Raw genomic sequence first — 21,051 nt, forward strand, 5'->3', positions numbered from 1 at the left:
GTCCATCTCGCTCATTCTTTACCTTACCCTACCGCGCAACACCAACCCAGATCATAACGTTTTCTCTCCGCCTTTCTTCCCCTCCTCCTGTGTCTTGTCACTTGACTCATAAGCCAGCTGCTCTTCATCTCCCGTCGCTTGCATCTACTCCCGATGCACTAATACTGTCGCGCTTTCAAACCCGCAGCTAATATCGGCAAACTGTCGTGGCTGCTCACCCAAGCGCGGTGCTCCTTTGTTTGTCGACGCGGGAACAAGCGCTTGTCGCTTATGGATTTTCCAACAACACAGCCAATGCAACCCGCGTCCCGAAACTTAGCCTCCCGAGAGCCGAGACCCGAAGCTCGGTTTTGAAACCAGGAACAACAGACGTCGCAAGGCGGCAGGGCGGAAAGACAAGGAAAAAAAAAAAAAAGGAAGGAGTCGGCGCTGAAGGTGTGCGCGCGGCGTGGAGACCCAACAGGGCAATATGACATCGTCCAGTTTCGCTGAGGCGGGCCGTGGCCCCAACTCCACAGCGGCCCCCTACAACAGCAACAGTGCCAGCACCAGCACCAGCACCAGCACCAGCAGCACTGCCAACCAGAACCACAACCACAACCACAACAACAATCCCATCCCCAGCAACAACTCGTCTTTCAGCAGCGACAGCAGCATCTTCCACGCCCATCGTCAGAACCACAATTCGTCCAAGCTCCCCGCTTTCCGTTTTGCCGACTTGAAAAAGGATACCATCTCGCTACCTTCATTGCTGCAGCACATCCCGCCATCGCCTGTTTCGCCCAAGAGCACCCCGGCCACCCTTGACGAAAATCAGCAAAAGGCGCACGAGCAACCCCCCCGAGTCCCTGGCTCGTCGCGAGACGCACTCCACCACCACAACAGCGCCCAAAACCTCCCCAGGAGACCCGCCTCATTTGAAACGCAACAGCAAGTCAGCGTTAGCGTTCCAACGAGGTCTCGTTCGTTCAAGTTCCAACTCCCCTCCGCCGCCGCATCCTCCGACCCGTCGATAGGAACCAAGCGTCCTGCGTCATTTCCAGACACCCCGAGGGTCATTGGCAACGTGTATGCGGCTCGATCGCAATTGTCCTACGTTGCGACTCCGGTCACCAAGCGCCGTCTGACAGCCTCTCCTGTGGTGCATCATGCCGCAACGCCAACTGAGTCCCGCGCGCATTTAAATTCAAACCGCCACCGCGGCCCCAAGGCCGACGAACCCGGCGAGGCCGGCGAAGCGACACCTGCGCCCGAGAGTGCGACCAAGGAGTGGGCTCAAGGCCAGCGAGAACTCCTGTTGCCCAGGGCCATTGATACTTCAAAGACAGAAGACAAGAAGGCGTCGCGCCCTCCAATATCGTACAAACCACCAATCACCGCCTCCAACCCCGGCAGCCGTGCCGTTATCCCTCCGATCCGATCTTTCCGGTCGTCCGGATCCCGGAAGAGCGTCGCCATCGACATGCACAATAGGCGCGTGTCCGAAGACTCATTCGGCGAAGAAGTCACAGATCCTAATCAGCGCGACCGCGCGTTGCGCGCGCTCGAAGGGCGTACCGACGACGACTTTGCGCACGCCGCCCCGCCGGAGTCTGGAGACTTAACTACGACGACGGACAACGACAACACAGCAGACATCTTTATGAGAATCGCCGGCGAGGACACGGCGCGCCGCGCGCCGCCCGAAGGACAAGGGAAGATACCGGAACAGAATGTGATTGTAAGTAACTGCAACTAAATTGACCCAAGGACCCTGTCACTTTGTGCCTCTGTCCGATGGTGCAGCCCAGGCAGAACTCGGTAGCTGACCATCAAGTAGTCACGAATTGCTCGATCCGCACATCGCCGGCCTCTCTCGGCGGCCATCCCTTCGTCTCAAACTACTTCGCCGCCCCAGATCTCGCGTCGCCTTTCAGATCAGCGCGAAAGCGCGCGAGCCCGAGCAAACAGCCAGTCGGCACAACAGATGACGAGAGAGTTAGCATACCGCACGACGGTGAGGGAAAATCAACCCTCAGCCACGGTCGCTGCCGAGAGCTCTAGCCGCGCCCAGCCGGGCAGGACTCCCCTGAAGCCGTCTCCGATTACGCCTAGGCAGATTTCGTTTCAGGATTCGCTCATAGAGACTGCATCGGCATATCAACGCAGGAGACAGTCCATCACAGAGAACAACAACCTCTCGACCGCAAAGACCACACAATACAGGAGCTCGAATCTCCCACCGAGCCAAAGTCGGGCATACAATTCTTCGCCCTTGGTTCCCAGGTCCTCAAATGTTCAAAAAGACGAGCCACAGCCCGGCTCTGAGACGAACCAGGGCGTTGAAGGGACCGAGTCTTCTAGCTCAACAGCCGCGCCCTCTACTGTTTGGGATGAGCTGGATGACTTAAAATCACGGATCCATAGGCTAGAACTGACGGGCAAGATGCCGCCCACTTCCGGAGCCACAACATCCAGGACATCCGACGACCGCCCGCCCACTGCCACCACGAACGCTACAACCATGTCAGCGTCGCCAAAACGCGGCTCGAACACCGGCGCAGCACAGGTAGACGCGAGCAGCAGCGCGTCATTCAACCGCGAGACGCAGCCCCTGCTCCTCTCCGCGCTCACCAAAACAAAAGGCCTGGTCAGCTCAGATGTGTTCAGCGCCATCGAATCAGCTGCAATGGACGCGCTGGCCCTGTCATCGATGATGGGTGCCCCTGGACAACCGGGACCGATCTCGAGTGGTGCCAGCACGATCGGATTCAATGGCGGGGTCACTGACAGGCAACTTCGCCGGAAAGCGGAGAGCATTTGCAGGAGTTTGACCGAGTTGTGCATAGCCCTGACTGGCGATTTGGGCCAGCACAAGCAATCTCAGTCGACAGCGGCCGCACGCGAAAATGAGCTCTTGCTCAGCCCAACATCTATCAAACCTGCAGCGGCTTCAGGTCAGATGCGCCCTAGTGCGTTGGCTGAGACGGTAACAAAGCCAAGCGCAAGTCCTCGGGCCCCGACTACTCTGGAACAGAGGAGACAATCAATGCTGGCCACGACCGTGCTTCCTAGTACACGTTACGCCGCTTCGCCCACAACGCCGATGGAGCCAATGAGCGCAGGGCGTAAGTCATCTCTCCTCCTGGCCCGGATACGCCGAGCTGCGACAGAGGAACCAGAGGAACAGCCCGGGAGAAGATCGTCGCTGCTGTTGAGGGCCAGGAGGGCCGGGACGGAAGAACCAGAGGAGAGCCGCGAAGGGCGCAAGACCTCACTGCTTCTTCGCTCCAGGAAGAATTTAGAGGATGATGACGAGTCCCGCTTTCGTGCACCGTCCAGGGCCATCACCGAAGTGAACAGTTTCCGGGCTGCGGCTCCGCGCGACGCCGGTTCCGCGAACCCACAGTCCCCGGCCGAAAGCAGCCCAGCCATCTCGTCGGCGCTGCCGCGACGTCGGCTGCTCCCAGCCTCCCTCAACACACGCCTAATCACGATTACCAACGGCTCCGGACCAGCATCGGCGCCGGTCACACCGGCGCGGAGGTACCTTGAGCGAGGCACGCCGGAGCGCGAGGCAGGCAACAACATCATGGCGGAGAAATATACCGATGAGAGGGGTCAGCGCCAGCCCTCGCTCAGCCAGACAGCCATGCTCAACCGGACGGGCAGCCTCAGTCGGAGAACGCGCGAGAGCGGCATCCCCAGCCTCCAGTCGCCGTTATCGGCGCAGTTTGCCCAGGCAGGAGGATCAGGATCGGAAAGATCAGGAAGAGAAGGAGGAGGAGGATACTACAGATGACCCCGTGATGCCCCTTTATGACTGACAATCCATGTTTTTTTTTCACGAATGTACCAACATTGAGATACACAGATATCATCATGCCCGGGGCGTTTTTATTTTGGCTTGTGTTTTTGAAATGTTGTTGGTCGTTGTGGAGTTGGCAGATTTCTGCTGATTTTGGCATCTTTCTGGCATTCTTTGGGGGTGGGGGATGAGGGGAAAAGGAGGCATTTGACGACTTTTCACTCGACATCGTCATCAACATCATCGACCTTATCATCATGGCTTGTCGTTTTGGGAGAACCAATGTCGTTCGCGGGATATATTATTTATATTTTCTATCCCGGGGTTGGTGGGTGGGTTGCGTTGGTTGGTTGGTCGACTACCTAATGTGGCGTATTGGTTTACCCCGGGTGAACGACCTACAGGCGCCTATGGCACCGGCACACAGACGGACAGACGAGACGCACGCTTTGGGCAACGAGGGGTAAGGAGAAGAGGTGGAAAATGGAAAGGAAAGGGAACTTTGGTGTCGGCGTCTGTTTTGGGGGCTGGAAACCGGTGAGGTGGATGTGATATGTGTAATGCAATGGTTTTGTTGCGCTTCTTGTGGGTATGATTGCTTTGGTTGTTTGGTTTCTGCAATGGATCTCGGGGTCTTATCTTGGTATACGGGCACTATGCCTTGCGTATGTCTGTCTACCATGGCGTGTCCCCGTCCCGGGCCTGTCGCTCTGGGTTGAGGCTCTTCCGGTGTTGGCGGCGAGTTGGTCAGTTGGGCTCTGCAGGATTGGATGGTATATATACCCTGGAGGTGGGTGGAGATGGGAGCTGGAGGAGACGAGTCTTGGGCAGACGGTGTGGGGTACAGGGGCCTGTAGATAGCTGTTTGAGGTGTTGAATGTATCACTTGTTTTTTTTTTTTTTTGGCCGCGACAGATGGCTTCTCCTGGGTATGTCAGTTGCTTCGTTCCATGACAGCGCAGTGTGGCTAGCTCTTTGAACCGTGTCCTGGATGACTCACGCCGAGACCGAATGAGCTGAGTCGGCTGCTTGGGCTGGGCTTAGAATCCTTTAATAAAGCCGAAAAGTGTTGACATTGCTCTCCATTAGCTTTAACCTTTTACTAGCACTACATCTGGAGCAGAAGTTGCATTGGTGTCCCTCGTGGTTGTCTGGACCCGTTTAGTTAATGTTTGAACCGAAGAATAGCCTGCTATAACTTTCATCACTCATCAACCGCCACCAACTCTCCAGACCAACCCGCCGCATAAGGCTCAGGCCGCGAAAGCTATCAAAAGTGAGTACTCTTTATATTCGCTCTTTCATTCTGCACATCGCACCGGCATCAGAGCAAGCACAGGCACCCGGTTTCTCACCATCGTCTTCCCTGAATTCTCATTTTTATTCCCATTCTCATTTTTCAACTTTGTCTGGCAACAGCAGAACTAGATCCACGACCGGCACTATCCCCAACCGCAGCAACCGATCAAGAAGACATCGACAAGTAAGCCATGGACAGCAGTGACCTACTCGCAGATCCGGATCGCCGAGAGGATATGGCTATACCTTCATCATCGTTCCGGCAGGGTAATAAAGGAGGCGGCCGAAGGGGAGGGAGGGGAGGAGCGGCGGGAAGGAGTCGCCGCAACGTGGATTTGTCCAAGGCGCTCTCGAGGCTGCTCAGGCATCAGGCGGGGAACGCAGGGATTGAACTTGATCGGGAGGGATTTGCGCCGCTGGACAAGGTGGTGAGTTCTTATTTCTCCCCTTTCCCGTTTCGTTATTATTCTATCTTGTTCCGAGCTGCTCGTTGTTGGTTTGACGGGGATGCGTGATGGTGGTTGATAGTTGGTTTAAAATGGATGGGATGAGGGAGACGACGACAACGACACACCCCAAACCACCACCCCACCCGGTACAACAGACAAACGACTGACACGCACACGCCAGCTGCAATGGGGCCCGATCCGCTCCCTAGCCCCCTCCTTCGACGAGATTGCAGCGGCCGTCCGCGACAGCGACAAGCAGCGCTTCGCCATCAAGCCCAACCCGGCCACCAACCCGGACCTGGACGAGTCCTCGACCGACCCATCCCATTGGCTGATCCGTGCTAACCAAGGCCACAGCATCAAGCTGGACAGCGAGGGGCTGCTCAAGCCCATCGCTATACCCTCGGAGGACGGCGGCGCGCTCCCCGACGGCAGCGTCCCCGTCCCCGAGACGGTCGTGCACGGGACCTATTTCGCCTTCTGGCCCGCCATCGTCGCCAGCGGGGGGCTGAAGCCCATGGGCCGGAACCACGTACATTGCAGCATTGGCCTGCCCGAGGACCAGGCCGGAGTTATCAGTGGCGTGCGCAGGGACGCCGAGGTCCTGATCTATGTCGATGTCGTCGCGAGCATCAAGGACGGCATGAAGTGGTGGATGAGCGACAACGGAGTGGTGCTAACCGAGGGGGATGCCGAGGGCATGGTGTCGGCAAAGTACTTCAAGGAGGTGGTAGGACGGATGCAGAACGTTGGTGTCCTCTGGAAGGATGGAGAGAAGGTGGCAGATCTGCCGCAGGGGCTAAAGATACGCACACCACAGGGGAAGAATAAGGGGAACCGAGGTGGCAGAGGCGGCAGAGGCGGCAGAGGGGGGAGAGGAGGACGGGGGAGGTGAGATACCTTATCTCCGTGAATGGAGAGGAGGGTGTCAAAACATCTTGGCTCGCGTGATCGCCAGCTCGCTGCGCTATCTTTGTGTGGACGTCCTCGTCACCTATACAAATTCATGATCTTCCTCCCTCGAATTGATATATATAAAAATAAATAAGCATAACTCTCAAATGTGTATCCTACCTATATCCCAGCGTCAGATCTACTTTTCCTATAATGTATTTCACCACCGCGCCACCACGCCCCATACCGTAGCAAACTTCCCACATCCAAAGCACGCGCAGCAGACCTGTAACCTCACTCTGCACTCATCACCAAAAACCACATCAATCAGTCACCTCCCGCATCGAGCGCCGCCCCCTCACCCTCGCCGTTCACAACCGGCAGAACCTCGTCCTCGTCGTTCTTCCTCCTCTTCTCCTCCTCCAGCAACCACGCCAACACATGCTCCGCAATCATCCCCCTCGTTGCCTCCTTGCCGTAAATTCCATCGACCTTCCCCAACCCCTCAGGCATCATGACGCTGTCGTTGCCGAAGTCTGGGTAGCCCCTGAAGCAGTTCTGCTTGTCGCTGGCCGTGATCTTGTACTGCGGCGCGACGATCCGCAGGCGGCGGCACATCTCGTTGACGCGCTGCGTGGCGGGGATGTCGTCGTCGTACACGTCCGCGGCTGCACGGTTGCTGGTGGTGGTGGCGGCGGCGTGGTCGTGAGCTGGTTTGGGCATTTTGCCGCCGCCCGCCTGTTGCGATGGGGTGGCGGTGCCGTTGGTTTTTGAGGTGGGAGGAGGAGGAGGAGGAGGAGGAGGAGGAGCTGATGGTTGTGCTGCTGCTGATTTTCGTATGTTCTTGAAGATTGGGAAGACGGCCTTTTCCCCATCCAAATGCATATAGTCTCTTGCCACGAGCCTGGTTGAGATCGTGTTAGCTGGTTTAATTGGGGGAGTTTTTTTTTTTTTTTTCTTTTCTTTTCTAATAGTCTTCGACGGTGGAATAGAACGCACCATTCTACGCAGCACTTCGCTGCGTACTTTTTGGCGTCCTTTTTGCGGGCGAAGACTGGCATGTCAAGGGTGTTACCGACGTGGACAAAGCCGAAGTCCTCGTTAGGGAATGTCATCGTGTCGATGTCCTCGAGGGGTTTGAAGGTACACAAGCAGGACCATTTATCTTTTGGGGCGTCTTCCACGCGGTATCCTGCTGAGGCGCCTTTTGGCTTGCGCAGGTTGACATATTCTGGTAAAAGGTGTAAGTTGCATGTATGAGAGGAGAGACTGATGTGACACGCACGTTGGAGTAAACTAATCCAGTCCCGATCGCCGAGCTCGGGCTCTTCCGATCGCAACGAGAGGATGAGATCTGAGAGGGCTCTTCGCTGGAGAGATGAGATCGGTTTCGGGTTTGTCTCCTGCTGGTGGATCCAGACCTTGAGGTCGGTATAGTCGATAGGGTCCTCGAGCAAGGATCCCCCAGCGCTGCCGTTGCTATTATTGGTGCTGTTGTTGGCCGTCATGATTAGGGCGCGGTCGCTGGTAGCATATATCTTTCTCTTCTTGATCCTTGGGGTTGGGGCAGAGATGGTGGATGTTGAAAGCCGCTTGCGTTTGCCGAGTCGCGACATGGCGAGGGCAACGGGAGATAAGGCTGGCGGAGTGGGGGAGGGGTGATTGATTAATGTACTAGACGGGCAAGCCCAATCTTGGATTATATGTCGTAAAAAGAACCAGGGCCATGCATGATTCGAAGAGACACAGAGGCACAGAGAATACGACAAAATGTCTGGTTGGCTCTCATGGAGGCATTCGGCGGGCCGAGTTGGATGTTGCTATCATGCCGTAGGCCTCACTGCGGGCTGGATAGCTGCCTGAACTCGGATGAGAGCGACTGTCCAGTAACGGGCAACTACCATTGGTCATGCTCGCGCCTCTACGCAGTGCGCTCCAAACCCCGAAACTGAGACATTGCACGCACTTGATACCGTTGACCGGTACTGTCCATGTTGTGGGTATCATTATCTACCTTAGGTAGGCTGGCTGCAATGACAGTCAGTAGTTATTCGCTTCGCAATGTAGATAAGCATATCTAGTCCTCTTCAAAGAATCCACCGCCATCGCTATCGCTGCACTCGTCATCGTCGCCTGCATGGCCGGCCGCTTCGTCCACTTTGACCGATCCTAATTGTGGTTTTCTTATGCTTTGGGGTGGAACTCCATTCTTTGTCCCCTTGGTAGAGGAGAGACGCTTGGCGGTGGCATCGCCTTCTTGCGGCTGCCGAGACGCCGTTGAACTTGAGCCGTCCTGTGCCTGTCTATTCTGCAGCTTCTCCAGCGCAGCATCGCCCTCCTCGCGAATCTTCTCGATGACAGCCCACATCGGTGGCCTTGGAGAACGCAGGTAGTGTGCTGCCGTGCCTTCCCCGTCACGTTCTCCCGAGGCTGCTTTCGCATATAAGCTAATGTAGGGCTCCATGAAGGGAAAATATCTGGCGTAGTCAATGTCGACCTGAGCGACGTGGAGGTCAGCCTTAAGTTGTGCGGCCTCATCTGGATCCGTGGTTTGCGCCAGCTTCTTCTCGAGCTGCTTCTCCAGCCTCATCGCCTTCTTCCTTTCTGCCCGAAGGTGTTAGATATGACAGCAGCGCCCCAGTGCGGATGCGTGATGACATACCAAAAAACCTGACCATGTGATACTTTTGTATCATCTTGCTCCTCTCTTTCTTTGTCTGAGCCTCGGCGATGCGCTCTCTGTGCGCCGCCAACTCCCGTTCGAGCTCATTTTGCTTATTTGCCGGGATTTTTAGGTTGTCGCGAGCAAGCAGCCTTTCGATTGCCCTAGCACGCTTCTTGATCCCATTGAGGCTGTCGTCCACGGGTTTCTTTGGTCTCGCTTTGAGTCCGCGGTTGGTCCTGTGTCGCTTTCTCGCGACACCCTCGAAATCGATGCCCAAAGACTCGGCTCCTGGGTGCGGTCTCTTCTTGCCCATATCTTCTGATGGTACACACAAGCTGAGCCTAGACTGGTCCCGGTTGCTACAGAGTAAACCCTGACAGTTGTTGTTTTCGGGGAGTCGACTGTCGCAAAAGGAATAGAAAACCGCTAGAAATTTTGGGGCATCGAGCTGCCCTCCGTTTGCCTGCCGCGACCCGGCGATAAGGGTTAGGGTTACCAATTACCAGTGCCTCAAGATTTCCTCGCAAGTCACTTAGAACCACTCCGCAACTTGTAGCTTCGGGATATGGTTGTGCTTCCTCATTTGTTATACTCAATCCAACGGGTGCATGGAACCCCGGTGTAGCTGGATGTGACAACTTTAGAGGTTGAGAGATTCGAATTGATCCGACTTGAGGGACAATTGTATTCATTTGCCTCCCCCCCCCAGCTCTCATCCTTGACCTAAGCTGCTCTGCCCTCTAGCCACGATGGACCGCCCCGATTCCGGCCTCATCAAGTGGTCGCCCAATGCCGCTCATGATTCTTTCATTCACATTAACCTGCAGCATCGCGTTGTGCAGGTGTACGAGCCGACGGGGCGTGCACAGCGGGGTCAATTTGAGTACAGGAAGCTCGCAAAGCACGATGACCTCCCACCACTCACCACATACGACTGGTCACCCTCGGTACCTGGCCTGGTCGCCGTGGGCACGTCAACCGGTGTGGTCAACTTGTTGCGCGTCGACGACAACTCCAACGCGTACTTGGAACTTGGACTGAAGATGTCGCGCACCTGCCAAGCAGTGGCATTCAACACGACCGGCAAGCTTGCTGTCGCCCTCGATAGGGTCAGGAGCGACAACTGCCTCTACATCTGGGACGTCAGCCGGCTCTCTTCCATAGACACCACAATCCCCGGGTTCCCGGCCGATATTGAGCTCCCTTCGGACCCGGTTGATAGGCTCGAGCCCAGTGTCTCTGTGACCAGCGTCAGATTCTTTGAGGACAACCCAAGCGTGCTGGTCGCGGGAATCAAGGGGCATGGTCTTCGAATACATGATTTGAGAGGTAGCTGGGGACCCAATTACGTCCACGAAAGATAGCTGACTGTAGTCCAGACCAGAGCCATGGCCCGGTTGCCCAGTTCCACACCAAGTGCTGCAACAACCTTGCCATCGACTATGCGGACCAGAATTACTTTGCTTCTTCTGCCCTGGACCAGCCTGGCGTCATGGTCTGGGACCGTCGCGCCATTAGCCGCCATGACGTGAATCCGTCCTATGCTGAGGCTCTCGAGCAGGATAACCTGCCGTGGGGCGGTGCCTTGCGCCTTGACCGCGCCGTGGACGCCGAGACAGACCCCGCATCGATGGACTCTAAAAGCTCCTTCATCCGGTCTCTCCGCTTCTGCCGTGACCATTCCGGCATGCTTGCTGTACTCTCCCGGACCGGTCAGCTCAGGATCTTGTCCACCAGACACGAGCATGTGGACGCAGACGTCCGGGTTGAAGGCAGCCCAGAGCTGCTGGAAGTCCGACGGTCATACGAGATGGACCCCCTCTATGCTGAGCCCAGTCGCAAGAACGACAAGATAGTCTCTTTTGATTGGATTACCATGAGCTCGCCTGTTCTTCAGCCCCGGGTGCTGGTTCTCCGGGCTAGTGGTGCCTTTGACGTCTTGGAGAAGCCGTCATTCACCTCGGAGTACCCCTTCAAGCTGATACCCTGGCAGCCACCGCACCGCGGACTCGAGGGCATGCCGAACGGCGTCGCCCCAAAAGCAGATGCTGACAAGCCGGCGGAAGAGCCTCCTTACCAAGAGGTGATGGAATTCGAGCCACCGCAGTCTCAGAACATCTTTGGACCCCTATTGACAGAGCAGGCTCTGTCTGACATAGCGCTGTTCGGGCCAGACAAGGCCGACGTAAAGGCGTTGGTGGAGCAGGCCCTAACCAGCTCCTCTGCGGAAGAGCGCATGGTTGTAGCGAAGCCTGAGGCTGGCCATCTTCCAGCAGCTTTTGAGCAAGCATCTTCGGTCGCAGACAAGCTGAAGGCACTGAGACTGGCCTCCAAAAGCGAACAAACTCAGCCGGACGCGGAGCTCTCATCCCAGCTGGAGCGCCACGAGAAACTACTCACTGATGCTAGAGACATGGCGGCCGTCTCGTCCAAAGCCCGGTTTGTGCTGGATCACACCATGCTCCTCCGTGCCAAGGAGGGCTACCGTTTCGATTATGCCAAGAACCAACAGATTGTCGCAGACGATCCCTGGCTTCAGGATGTTTGGGCCTGGGTCGCTGGTGAGTTTGGCCGTTAGTACCCCATGATGTGTCCGGGCTGCTTACTGTGCTGGAAATAGGCGCGGAGGAAGCAGCGATAGACGGCGGCATGATGTCGCATCCATTAGACCTAGGTTACATGGGCGTACACACCATATGGACTAATAACCTCGGTGGGTCGACCTCGTACTTCTTGGATAAGTACCTCTCTTACGTCTAATAGGAAGCAAACCTCGCATGAGGCTGTCGGATGGCGCGTCGCCCCCCGACGAGATCGGATGGGAGCGTTGCCTTAATGCGATAAACAAAAAGCTCGGCATACCAAGGTTTGACGGGGAAGTGGACACAAAGCGACCTCATCACAGGGAAATGTGTCTCGAAATGTGCAGCTGGGGGCGCTCTTACGAGACAGAATTCGAGGAAGCTCAGTCAGGGGCAGGCGCGAAGAGGGGCTCGACCTGGTATACCATGGTCGCTGCTCATGCGCTGTTCAGGGGTGACACAAAAGGAGCCGTCCAGGTGCTCAAGAAGGCCAGCACGGAACATCCCGAGCTGCTCTTCGTCTCCCTCGCCCTCCAGCTCACCGGCAAGACCAGCGGGAATGAGGCCAAGGAGACGCTCGATTTCGACGAGAAGGTAGCCTCCAGAGCCGACCCCTACCTCCGCGCAATATCATCCATGATCGCGACGGGCGACTGGGCCGTCATCGCCGACCAGCGCTCCATACCCCTCCGCGACCGGTGCTTCGTCGCGGTCCGCAACTTTGACGACGACGCCCTCACGGCCTGGCTCGAACGGGAGGTCGCCGCAGCCACCGCGGCCGGCGCCATGGAGGGCATCGTCCTCACGGGCATCACCGACGCGCTCGTCGACATACTCGCGCGCTACGTGCACAAGTTTGGCGACGTCCAGACCGCCACCCTCCTCCTGTCCATCTGCGCGCCCCGCTTCATCGACGACGTGCGCGCCGGGGCCATGCGCAGCGCCTACCGGGCCTACCTCCAGCGCCACCGCGCCTTCTTCCTCCGCGTCAAGTTCGACGTCGAGTCGACCAAGCGCAGCAAGCACCAAGGCCGTCCCACCTTGCGCCCGGCGAGCCGCCAGATCGGATTACGATGCGTCTACTGCGACGTCGAGATCAAGACCGAGTCTCTGGCCCAGCAGCAGCAGCAGCTACAACAGCAACAGCTATCCCGGCGTCGCGGCGGCGGCAGCGGTGGTGGTGGTGGTGGTGGTGGCGGCGGCGGTAGTAGCGGTAGCGCGTCTGGGCGGCTGCCCAACTTCATGCCCCGGGCCGAGGCGCGGGCGCACCACTACCAGTCGGCGAACCCCTTCACCGAGAAGATGGTGGCGGCGGGCATCAGCTGCCCCAACTGCAAACAGCGCCTGCCGCGGTGCGTCGTGTGCCTCGAGGTGGTGGGCATGCCGCGGAGCGACCGGCCCGAGCTGTCGCGCGACGCCGAGGTCCGGCGGACGGCGCGGTTCCCGACCTTTTGCGTGTCCTGCGGGCACGTCCTGCACCTGGACCACGCGCGGCAGTGGTTTGCGCGGCACCGCGAGTGCCCCGTCCCGGAATGCAGGTGTCTTTGTAATACGAGGGTTAATGAGGAGTTGGATTATGCTTAGGGTAAGGGGGCCAGAAAAAGGGGTTTGGTATGTATGTATTTTCTGATGCTGTGTGTATGTGAAGAAATTCCCGGTTATGATGCTCCAATTTCTTTGAGTCCCAGTGACAGCTGTCTGCAATCCGTAAAGACAATCTCCTTTCTTCGGAGTACATTCTAGCATGCGCCAGCCGTTGGAAGGCGGCACAGGTTGAAGTGGCTCGGACAGGTCCACGGGAGCTCTACGTCGCATCTCGGCTCGGCAACAGCGGAATATGCCCAGAAGAAGGAACGTGGAGTAATGCAGACATTGCCGAGCGATGGAGGCTGAGCAAGCCGGCGGCTAGGGGGCTGCGTTGGTGTAGTTGCCTTCTGCTTACATGGCACAGTTTGTCGATCTCGAGCTCTGCAGAAGCCCCGGAATGCACGGGGGCTATCTAGTGTAAGTATCGTACGACAAGGCGGGACACCACACGTGGCTGGCGCCTTAGGGTTTTTTTTTCTCTTTTCTTTCTTTTTTTTTTTTTTCTTCAAAACTGCAATTTCCAACTGACAAGCTTTTCCCCCGGCTTCCAGATTTGATCAGCCGCGCTGATGACGAAAGACCATTTTGGCTTGTCCCGCCTGCCAAGAGCTTTCCCGCGGCCTTGGTGTCGCTTGGGAGCACTCGGTGCTCGCAGAGCAGGAAGAGAAGAACCGGGCCAACAGGAGTTCGGTCTGGGCACCAAGACGCCGAGACCTCTTTAGGCCCTCACTCGGGGTCAAACGGAGGGGTTTAAGGAGGGGCCAAGACGCCCAGAGGCCTGCCAAGCGCCAAGCTGCTACCCCATAGGGCCGTGATGCGACCCCGGCTTACCGAACCCAAAGGAGAAAGCTTCTTGTTGTTCACCTTCCTCCCCGCTCTCGCCAGGGGCGCGCGGACGGCACTGCATGCGGCAAGCCAGGACCTATATACATACCAAAATGCACGAGATGACCTGTAGGATTTAGGGGCGTCTGCTATGAACACCCACTGGGCTTTTTTTTTTTTTTTTTTTTTTTTTTTTGTGACAGCTGCGTGCCTGCATTCGAGTACTACGTGTGCTGGGCTTGCTTGGCAGGCGATCACAACAAATGGTGGGGGCAGTTGATAGTTATCAGGAGAGGGGCTCAACCCATGGTGGGGTGGGAGAGGGAGGTGTCAGGAGACGCAGGCATTTCACCGACGGGAGGAATTTGCGCGGTACAGTATAACGTAAGAAGGGCAGGCAGCATGGTCTGGCCAGAGCATGGCCGGAAGTCGAGCACGTGTGCCGTCTTTGGTCGGCTTGACTCGCCACAGCCGTGTGTCTTGGCTCGGTGCCCCTACTGCCGCTTTAATGAAGGCTCCCATAGCGAAAGGGGGCTGTGTCTTGACCCAAGCTGATGGTATTCGCTCAAAGTGTCAAACGGTATCGGGGAAGACGGGTCGCCAAGCGCTTGGCACGCGGAGGGTGATCTCTTGGCCGAGCGGGAAGCTTGGCATGTGCGCGCGAAATGACGGTTGTTGCGTTGCGCCGGCTTGGGAACCGTCGACACGACGCATTCTGGCGAGAGGGCATTCTCTTTTTTTTTTTTTTTTTCTAATTCTGCTAGATATCGCGTTAAAGTCCCAGTCGCGCGCGGGCGTCTGCCCGAGGAAGACGCTTGCTGGTGCGGCATGGACATGGCCACCCCGGCAACCCCGTTACCTAAGAGCAGCCCAGACGAGAGGGAATGAATGGATGGATGCCCGACGCGACCCTCGGACCCATCCGCTGGGTGGGGACGGCGACCGCCTTCCCCCAAATCCCATCCCCGTAGAACAAACCAGAGCCAAACCCGACCCTTTAGCGATGGGGCCGAGGAACCGCTTCCATCTGGATAAGGGCAAGAAGCAGCAGGGGCCAGAGGAGCCCGCATGAGAAGCCGGACAAGTCTGGGCAAAGCGTGTGACCAGCCGTGACCTGGAGCCCATGGACGACGGGGGGCAATGGAGCGCCGCCAAGGATTTTCTGGCAAATACCAAGCCTTGGCCTGTCTTGGCGGTTCTTGGCGCTGCTTGGCACCCATGTCGCGCTGTTAAGAGCTGAGGTGACGAATGGGCGGAAACACCCGGTGACGTGGACGCTGTGACGGCCCTTCGCAACAGCAGGTACGAGGGGCGGACCGAGGGTGCTAGAATCAGCCAATGATATCAGCTTGGCATCCGAGGCCGAGACTGCCAAGAAGGTTTGCCAAGCATCCCGGCCAATGTACTGCCATGAGGGCAGAAGGCGTAATAAAGACAGAATGGTCCGCTGTTCTCCCGAGTTCGAAGGTTGGTCGCTCTTCCCTCTATCAACTCCCCTTGAACGGCGGTTTCACTGGAAAGACAACCCAGTTTAGCGCTCTTCTCGTGCGCTGCTCTGGCCTTGTTTTGCCTTTTTGTTGGTCGCAGCACCATCTTCTGTCCGGTCCCGCGCCATCTGCTCTTGGCCTTGGCGCTGCCACTGCGAACAGTCACTCGACTTCTCGGCGCTCTTGGTAAAAAGTGGGGGCTCTAGGGCTTTGCCTTGTGCCCTGACGTGTAAGCGCGCCGCTGCCTCTTCCCGCATCCTCCAAAAACCCGTGCACTCCACGTGATTTTCGGAGCCGGCCAAAGTTCGCGCCGAACAAAGTCGATCGGGTCCCGCCTTGAGCGACTGCAACGACGCACGTACCATGTCGGGAATCACACCCTCCTCAGCACAGCAGCAGCAGGTCTCTCCGACCCAGGAGAGCAATAATGCTGCTGCTGCTGCCGCTGCCGCCGCCGCTCCTGCCGCTCCGTCTTCCGGCTCGGCCACCTCGACCTCGAATGGCACCACCCCCGCGCCCTCGACCACAGCGACGGCGAGCTCGACCTCGAGCACCGGCCAAGACGAGAGCCTCGTCTGTCGCTGGTCCGAGTGCAATGAGCGCTTCACCACGGCCGAGGCCCTCTATGTAAGTCATTGATGATCCAATTGCGCGATGCCGACAGGGGGATCTCTGTTACTGACGGTCGCTCAAGGAGCACATCTGCGAGAAGCACGTTGGCCGCAAGAGCACCAACAACTTGAACCTCACCTGCCAATGGAACCAGTGCCGGACCACCACCGTCAAGCGAGACCACATCACGTCTCACATCCGCGTCCATGTGCCTCTCAAGCCCCACAAGTGCGATTTCTGCGGAAAGTCGTTCAAGCGCCCGCAGGACCTGAAGAAGCACATCAAGACGCACGCCGACGACTCGGTCCTGGTCCCCAGCCGCTCGCCCCAGGATCAGCCGGGTGGCATGAACCCCGCCTACCGACCCCATCAGGCCAAAGGTACGTTTCTCGGCTCCGTCCAGCCGCTCCAGCCGCTGCAGCCAAGGCCGGCCCCGCCCTTCGGCTACGCCGCCGTGGCTTGGCCGGCCGTGCAGCCCTGGGCACCCGATCGACCGGCGGTTCCTGGTTTCTCAGCGTTCCGAGGCTAATCCCGCCTCTATAGCTCCCTCCAGCTTCTATGATCACAATGGCCATATGCGTGGAACTAACTCGGCCCACTTTGGCCATCCGCACCAGAATGGTCAGGCTAGCTACTATGGCCAGCATGCCCCGCCCCCTCAGCCCTCGTACCATGCCCCCATGTACTACTCGCAGCCTATGGGCGGCCCGCGCCCGGACTACATGGGCCACCAAGCCTCGTCCTTTGGAGATACGCGCAAGCGGGGGCTCGACGACCTGAACGAGTTCTTTGGTAGTGTTAAGCGGCGCCAAGTCGACCCAACCTCGTATCACCAGATCGGCCGCTCGCTCATGCCCATCCACGCGACCCTCGGCCTGCAGACGGGCGCCGTGGCCACCGAGTACATGCCGCAGCCGCCGCACACGCTCGGTGTCGGCAGCGCGTCGCACGGCCCGCTCACCCAGCACTACTATCTACCCCCCATGCCCAATCTCCGTACCAAGGAGGACCTCCAGCAGATCGACCAGATGCTGGAGCAGATGCAGGCCACCGTGTACGAGAACACGGGCTCGCCCAACTCGCATTATGCCCCCGTCGACATGCGCCAGTCTCCCACCTACGGTGCGCGCCCGGCCGTTGACCCGTACTCGGTCACGGCTGGCCAGGTCGTTTCTCCCCTCTCGGCCCCGGCCCACTCGACCGGTGGCACCCCCGCCGTCACGCCGCCGTCGAGCGCTATGTCGTACACGTCTGGCCACTCGCCTACCACCTCGTCGTCGGGCATGTCGCCGTCGTCGCGCCACAGCTCTACCTCGGTCTCGTATCCGACCCTCCCCAGCCGCCCTGGCCTGCCATTCCCGTCGTCTACCGCTCTCGGTTCGACCTTTACACACAACGAGCGCCGCCTCTCGGGCGGAATGCTCCAGAGCGCCAGCGGAGCCCGCCGCGACTCGGACCGCATTCCCACTCCCAAGGCTGGCGATGCCGCCGTGAGCTCGCCGTCCGAGGAGTCGGAGGCTGCCGAGGGCGAGACGTACGACGACTGGCTGCAGCACATGCGGACCATCGAGTTCCTGCGCAGCGCCATCCGCCAGCGCCTTGAGCGCCGCGATTATGAGGACGAGTCGGACAATAGCCGCATCGACCCCATGCTCCACAGCGACCGCAGCCGCGTCGCCTACCCGTCGTTGCCGCCGATGGGACATTAGACCCGCGCCCTTGTTTCCCGAGTTCTTCGTCTCGTCAATTGCCCAGAGCTATTATGGGCCGAGGCACACGCACCATGCCTCAGTCGTGTTTCCCTCTATGTTTCAGCATGATACCTCTTTACTCTCAGCCTGCCACCCAACAGGTGGAGGCATTTTCGATTTCGACTAGCAACGTTTTGCGCATTGTTTCGACATGATCATTCGCTTACGGGAATGGGGAAATGGCGAATGCGTTCTCAGGGGTCTCTCCGGAGGTTCCATAATTCAATGAAAGGCCACCAACGGTCATGGGCAGAGCGCACACAAAACTTTGAGTAGCTTGCAGCGCTAGCTAGCGATGGTATAGGTTGTATTTTGTACAGTAATGGCTTTTGTAGTCTGTAGATGATCCTCGCTCTGCAATACAAGGTCTCTCGTCACAAAAGGAATAAGTGCTTTTGTTGTGAAATGGTCTCGAACGTAGAACGCGGTTAAAGTGACGACTGAGAATTCCATTTCGGACAGTCTTTTACAAGACGTAATGTCCTACGCCCCCGATTGACGACGGAGGTCGGCCCTCCGGGGTCAATGATTTCTATTCCGGGTCTCTCTGCCTTGGGTCAGAAAGATGGGCGTGATTACAACATGGAAACCTCATGAGACAATTGTAGTCGAAATCTATAAGTTGCCTCCTGCCGTTGGTATGATACGCTCCCCCCGGCCCCCTTTCCCCTTTTCTTCAGCGTCATATATATATATATATAATTCCACGACCGCCAAATCTCATAACACCCGCCAGATGGCGCCCGCTCGCCGGGTCTGCTCGTCAGCGCCGCCTAGGCCGCGGCGGTTCATCTCGCGCACCCACCGCATCTCCTCGGCCACGGCCTCCCGCTCCATCTCCTCCATGATATCCAGCTCGGCCGACATGGCATGCACGAGCGCACGACAGCCCGCCAGGATCCGCGCCAGGCTCGATTTCTGATCGGCCGATGATGACGATGACGACGACGGCGGTGGCGGTGGTGGTGGGGAGGGTGGGTGGGCGGGCTCGAGCTCGTGCAGCTTCCGGCGCCAATCGTCCAGCCTCCTGGCCAGGGCCGCGCACTCGGCCTTCCAGGCCGCGTCCATCTCGCCGATCAGGACCAGCTCTCCGCCCGCGCCGGATTGCAGGGGGGCCGAGTCACCGCCCCCGTCGCGGTGCCGCCGCCGGGCGTCGAGGATCTCCTCGGCGCGGCGCGCCCAGCGCTCAAAGCGCCGCGCGAGCTTGTCGTGCCGCTCCGTGGCCGCCCAGAGCGAGCACACGACCGCGTCCAGGAGCATCACCCGCTCCTCGTCCATCTTCTGGGCGGCCCCGCCGCCGGCCCAGCTGAGCAGCGCGGCTATGTTGGTGGCTTCCTCGACCGCGCCTTCCAGGCCGGTGACGTGGTCGTCTTTGTCCCGGACAGACTCCCACCGTTGTTTGAGGGCTGCGTGGGCGCTGTCTTTCCACTGGTCGAGCACGGCGTGGCCGCCGCGATGGAGGAGGTGGAGCTGGAGCAGCTCGGTCTGGAGTCGGGCAGTTTCGGCGGATATGGCGATGTTGGAGGGGAGTTTGGAGGGGGAGGGCGGTGCGAGGAAGGTGGATGTTAGGGGTTTGGGGGCGAGGGATTTGAGAGGAGAGAAGTGCTGTTGGTGGGTTGTGAACGTTGGTTTGCTGCTGCTACTGTTGTTGCTGATGCTGCTGGGAGGAGCTTGGGATTTGGGGGGTACTGAGGGACGTCGACCTAGTCTGGGTCCGGCGGGTTGGGAGGCTGAGGTGCTGGCCGATGATGCTGAGGGCCGGCGGCTGAGGGGTGGTGCTGCTACTGTGGAAGAAGAAGAAGAAGAAGAAGAAGAAGAGGCCGTCGGTGCTGATGGGGGCTTGCGATTGAGGATTGATGGCGGCGGACGGAAACGGTCAGCCGCTGCTGTTGCTGTGGTAGCAATGGTGGTAGCGGTGGATGAAGAAGTGCTAGAGGTCTGTGATGGCGGACGGAGGGTGGTGACGCTCGAGAGCGTGGTGACGGACGACTTGGCGCGGACGTGCCCTTGCCCTTGGCCGCCCTTCACCGAGTCTATCGTCCCGGCGCCGGCGTTGGAGGCCACACGCGGACGGGATGTCGGGACGCCAGAAGAGGTGGTCGGTCTGGTTGCACCACCGGATGTTGCTGTCCGGGTTGAGGCGGATGCTTGGCGGATTGATGCCGCCCGGGTCGGCCGACCGGCCGGCGTCGGCGCCGGCGCTTCAGGGCCGGAGCTGTCATGCTCGCGCTGGCGGGCCGAAGACGTCGTCGCCGACGTTATGCGCGCAAAGACGCCTGATAGTGGGCGGCTTGTCTTTGTCGTCGTGGTGCCACTTCTCGAGGGGCGATTTGTGGTCGCCGCCGACGAGGTCAGACCCTTGACGGGCAGCCTGCTCGGGGACACGTTCCGCTGGCCCTCACCGCTGCTGCTTGTTGTTTCCGGCCTGGTGCTGGGTTTCCGCAGGGAGCGTGCACGCGACAGGGCGCCGCTTGATGAGGCCGATGATGCCATTTTAATGTTTGCCTCCCACAGAGTTGGCGGCGTGTTGCGATCCGTGGGCACGCTAGTTCTTGTTTGTGTTGATGTTGAAGGTCTCTTTCAGCTGGTCTCTTTTGCGTTGCGTTGTGCTGCTCTGCAAGTTAAACCTGCGATTGGCTTGCGATTACCATAAGTTCACTTGCAGTTAAACGCTGCGGTTCCTAGCCGCGTGCTGATGCTGGCCCAAGCTCCTCTGTTAGGGCCTCTTTCAGGCGCCGTTCTTCTCTTCATTCACAGCCTATAAGTCGACAACATCTAAAGTCCTCCTAGGACGGCCGCTGTCTTTCGCAAGGAGCAGCCGGGCCAATGTCACACAGGTGACATGTCAGGCGCAAGATCGACAAGTTACTAGGCATCGTCGACAGCTAGGCGGAAAACCAGTCAAAAGCCGCACTAAATCTTCCTTTCGCACCATCCCTAGACACGACGACAGCCTCCGACTAGCGCACAGTAAGGCAGAAAATGAGTCCATTAACGGTTCGCCCGGGTTATTTGTGAGTGTCTAGCCTGGGCGCCGTCTGGCCGACGGTTTGCACGGCGGATCGAGAAATCTGTGGCCGCGTTCTAGCAGTGAGTCTCCGACAGCATTATGG

At 58.4% G+C, this 21,051-nt stretch overlaps 7 protein-coding genes across 7 annotated transcripts; 4 read left to right on the forward strand and 3 right to left on the reverse strand.

The window, feature by feature from the left end:
- Positions 1 to 469: 469 nt before the first annotated feature.
- On the forward strand, positions 470 to 3,781 carry MFIFM68171_10808 (LPXTG-motif cell wall anchor domain protein; the record flags this gene model as incomplete). The annotated part of the gene is made up of 2 exons (XM_071066227.1): positions 470 to 1,720; positions 1,820 to 3,781. 2 exons carry the CDS (start codon positions 470 to 472, stop codon positions 3,779 to 3,781), a joined length of 3,213 nt encoding a protein of 1,070 aa, XP_070922328.1.
- Positions 3,782 to 5,277: 1,496 nt separating this feature from the next.
- Positions 5,278 to 6,430, forward strand: TPT1 (tRNA 2'-phosphotransferase; the record flags this gene model as incomplete). Its single annotated transcript, XM_071066228.1, has 2 exons — positions 5,278 to 5,514; positions 5,717 to 6,430. 2 exons carry the CDS (start codon positions 5,278 to 5,280, stop codon positions 6,428 to 6,430), a joined length of 951 nt encoding a protein of 316 aa, XP_070922329.1.
- A 326-nt stretch (positions 6,431 to 6,756) lies between these two features.
- MFIFM68171_10810 (uncharacterized protein) lies at positions 6,757 to 7,937 on the reverse strand (the record flags this gene model as incomplete). Its single annotated transcript, XM_071066229.1, has 3 exons — positions 6,757 to 7,333; positions 7,429 to 7,660; positions 7,715 to 7,937. 3 exons carry the CDS (start codon positions 7,935 to 7,937, stop codon positions 6,757 to 6,759), a joined length of 1,032 nt encoding a protein of 343 aa, XP_070922330.1.
- Positions 7,938 to 8,506: 569 nt separating this feature from the next.
- On the reverse strand, positions 8,507 to 9,407 carry efg1 (rRNA-processing protein efg1; the record flags this gene model as incomplete). Its single annotated transcript, XM_071066230.1, has 2 exons — positions 8,507 to 9,033; positions 9,092 to 9,407. 2 exons carry the CDS (start codon positions 9,405 to 9,407, stop codon positions 8,507 to 8,509), a joined length of 843 nt encoding a protein of 280 aa, XP_070922331.1.
- A 436-nt stretch (positions 9,408 to 9,843) lies between these two features.
- On the forward strand, positions 9,844 to 13,260 carry MFIFM68171_10812 (SEH-associated protein 4; the record flags this gene model as incomplete). The annotated part of the gene is made up of 4 exons (XM_071066231.1): positions 9,844 to 10,423; positions 10,474 to 11,655; positions 11,715 to 11,807; positions 11,858 to 13,260. The coding sequence occupies 4 exons, from the start codon at positions 9,844 to 9,846 to the stop codon at positions 13,258 to 13,260; spliced, it is 3,258 nt and encodes a 1,085-aa protein (XP_070922332.1).
- Positions 13,261 to 15,938: 2,678 nt separating this feature from the next.
- On the forward strand, positions 15,939 to 17,896 carry PACC1 (pH-response transcription factor pacc-1; the record flags this gene model as incomplete). Its single annotated transcript, XM_071066232.1, has 3 exons — positions 15,939 to 16,202; positions 16,270 to 16,567; positions 16,731 to 17,896. 3 exons carry the CDS (start codon positions 15,939 to 15,941, stop codon positions 17,894 to 17,896), a joined length of 1,728 nt encoding a protein of 575 aa, XP_070922333.1.
- Positions 17,897 to 18,658: 762 nt separating this feature from the next.
- Positions 18,659 to 20,431, reverse strand: MFIFM68171_10814 (uncharacterized protein; the record flags this gene model as incomplete). The annotated part of the gene is made up of 1 exon (XM_071066233.1): positions 18,659 to 20,431. One exon carries the CDS (start codon positions 20,429 to 20,431, stop codon positions 18,659 to 18,661), a length of 1,773 nt encoding a protein of 590 aa, XP_070922334.1.
- Between the last annotated feature and the right edge of the window lie 620 nt (positions 20,432 to 21,051).

This window comes from Madurella fahalii (assembly GCF_045866475.1).
Source record: "Madurella fahalii IFM 68171 DNA, scaffold_6, whole genome shotgun sequence".
Lineage (NCBI taxonomy): Eukaryota > Fungi > Ascomycota > Sordariomycetes > Sordariales > Madurella > Madurella fahalii.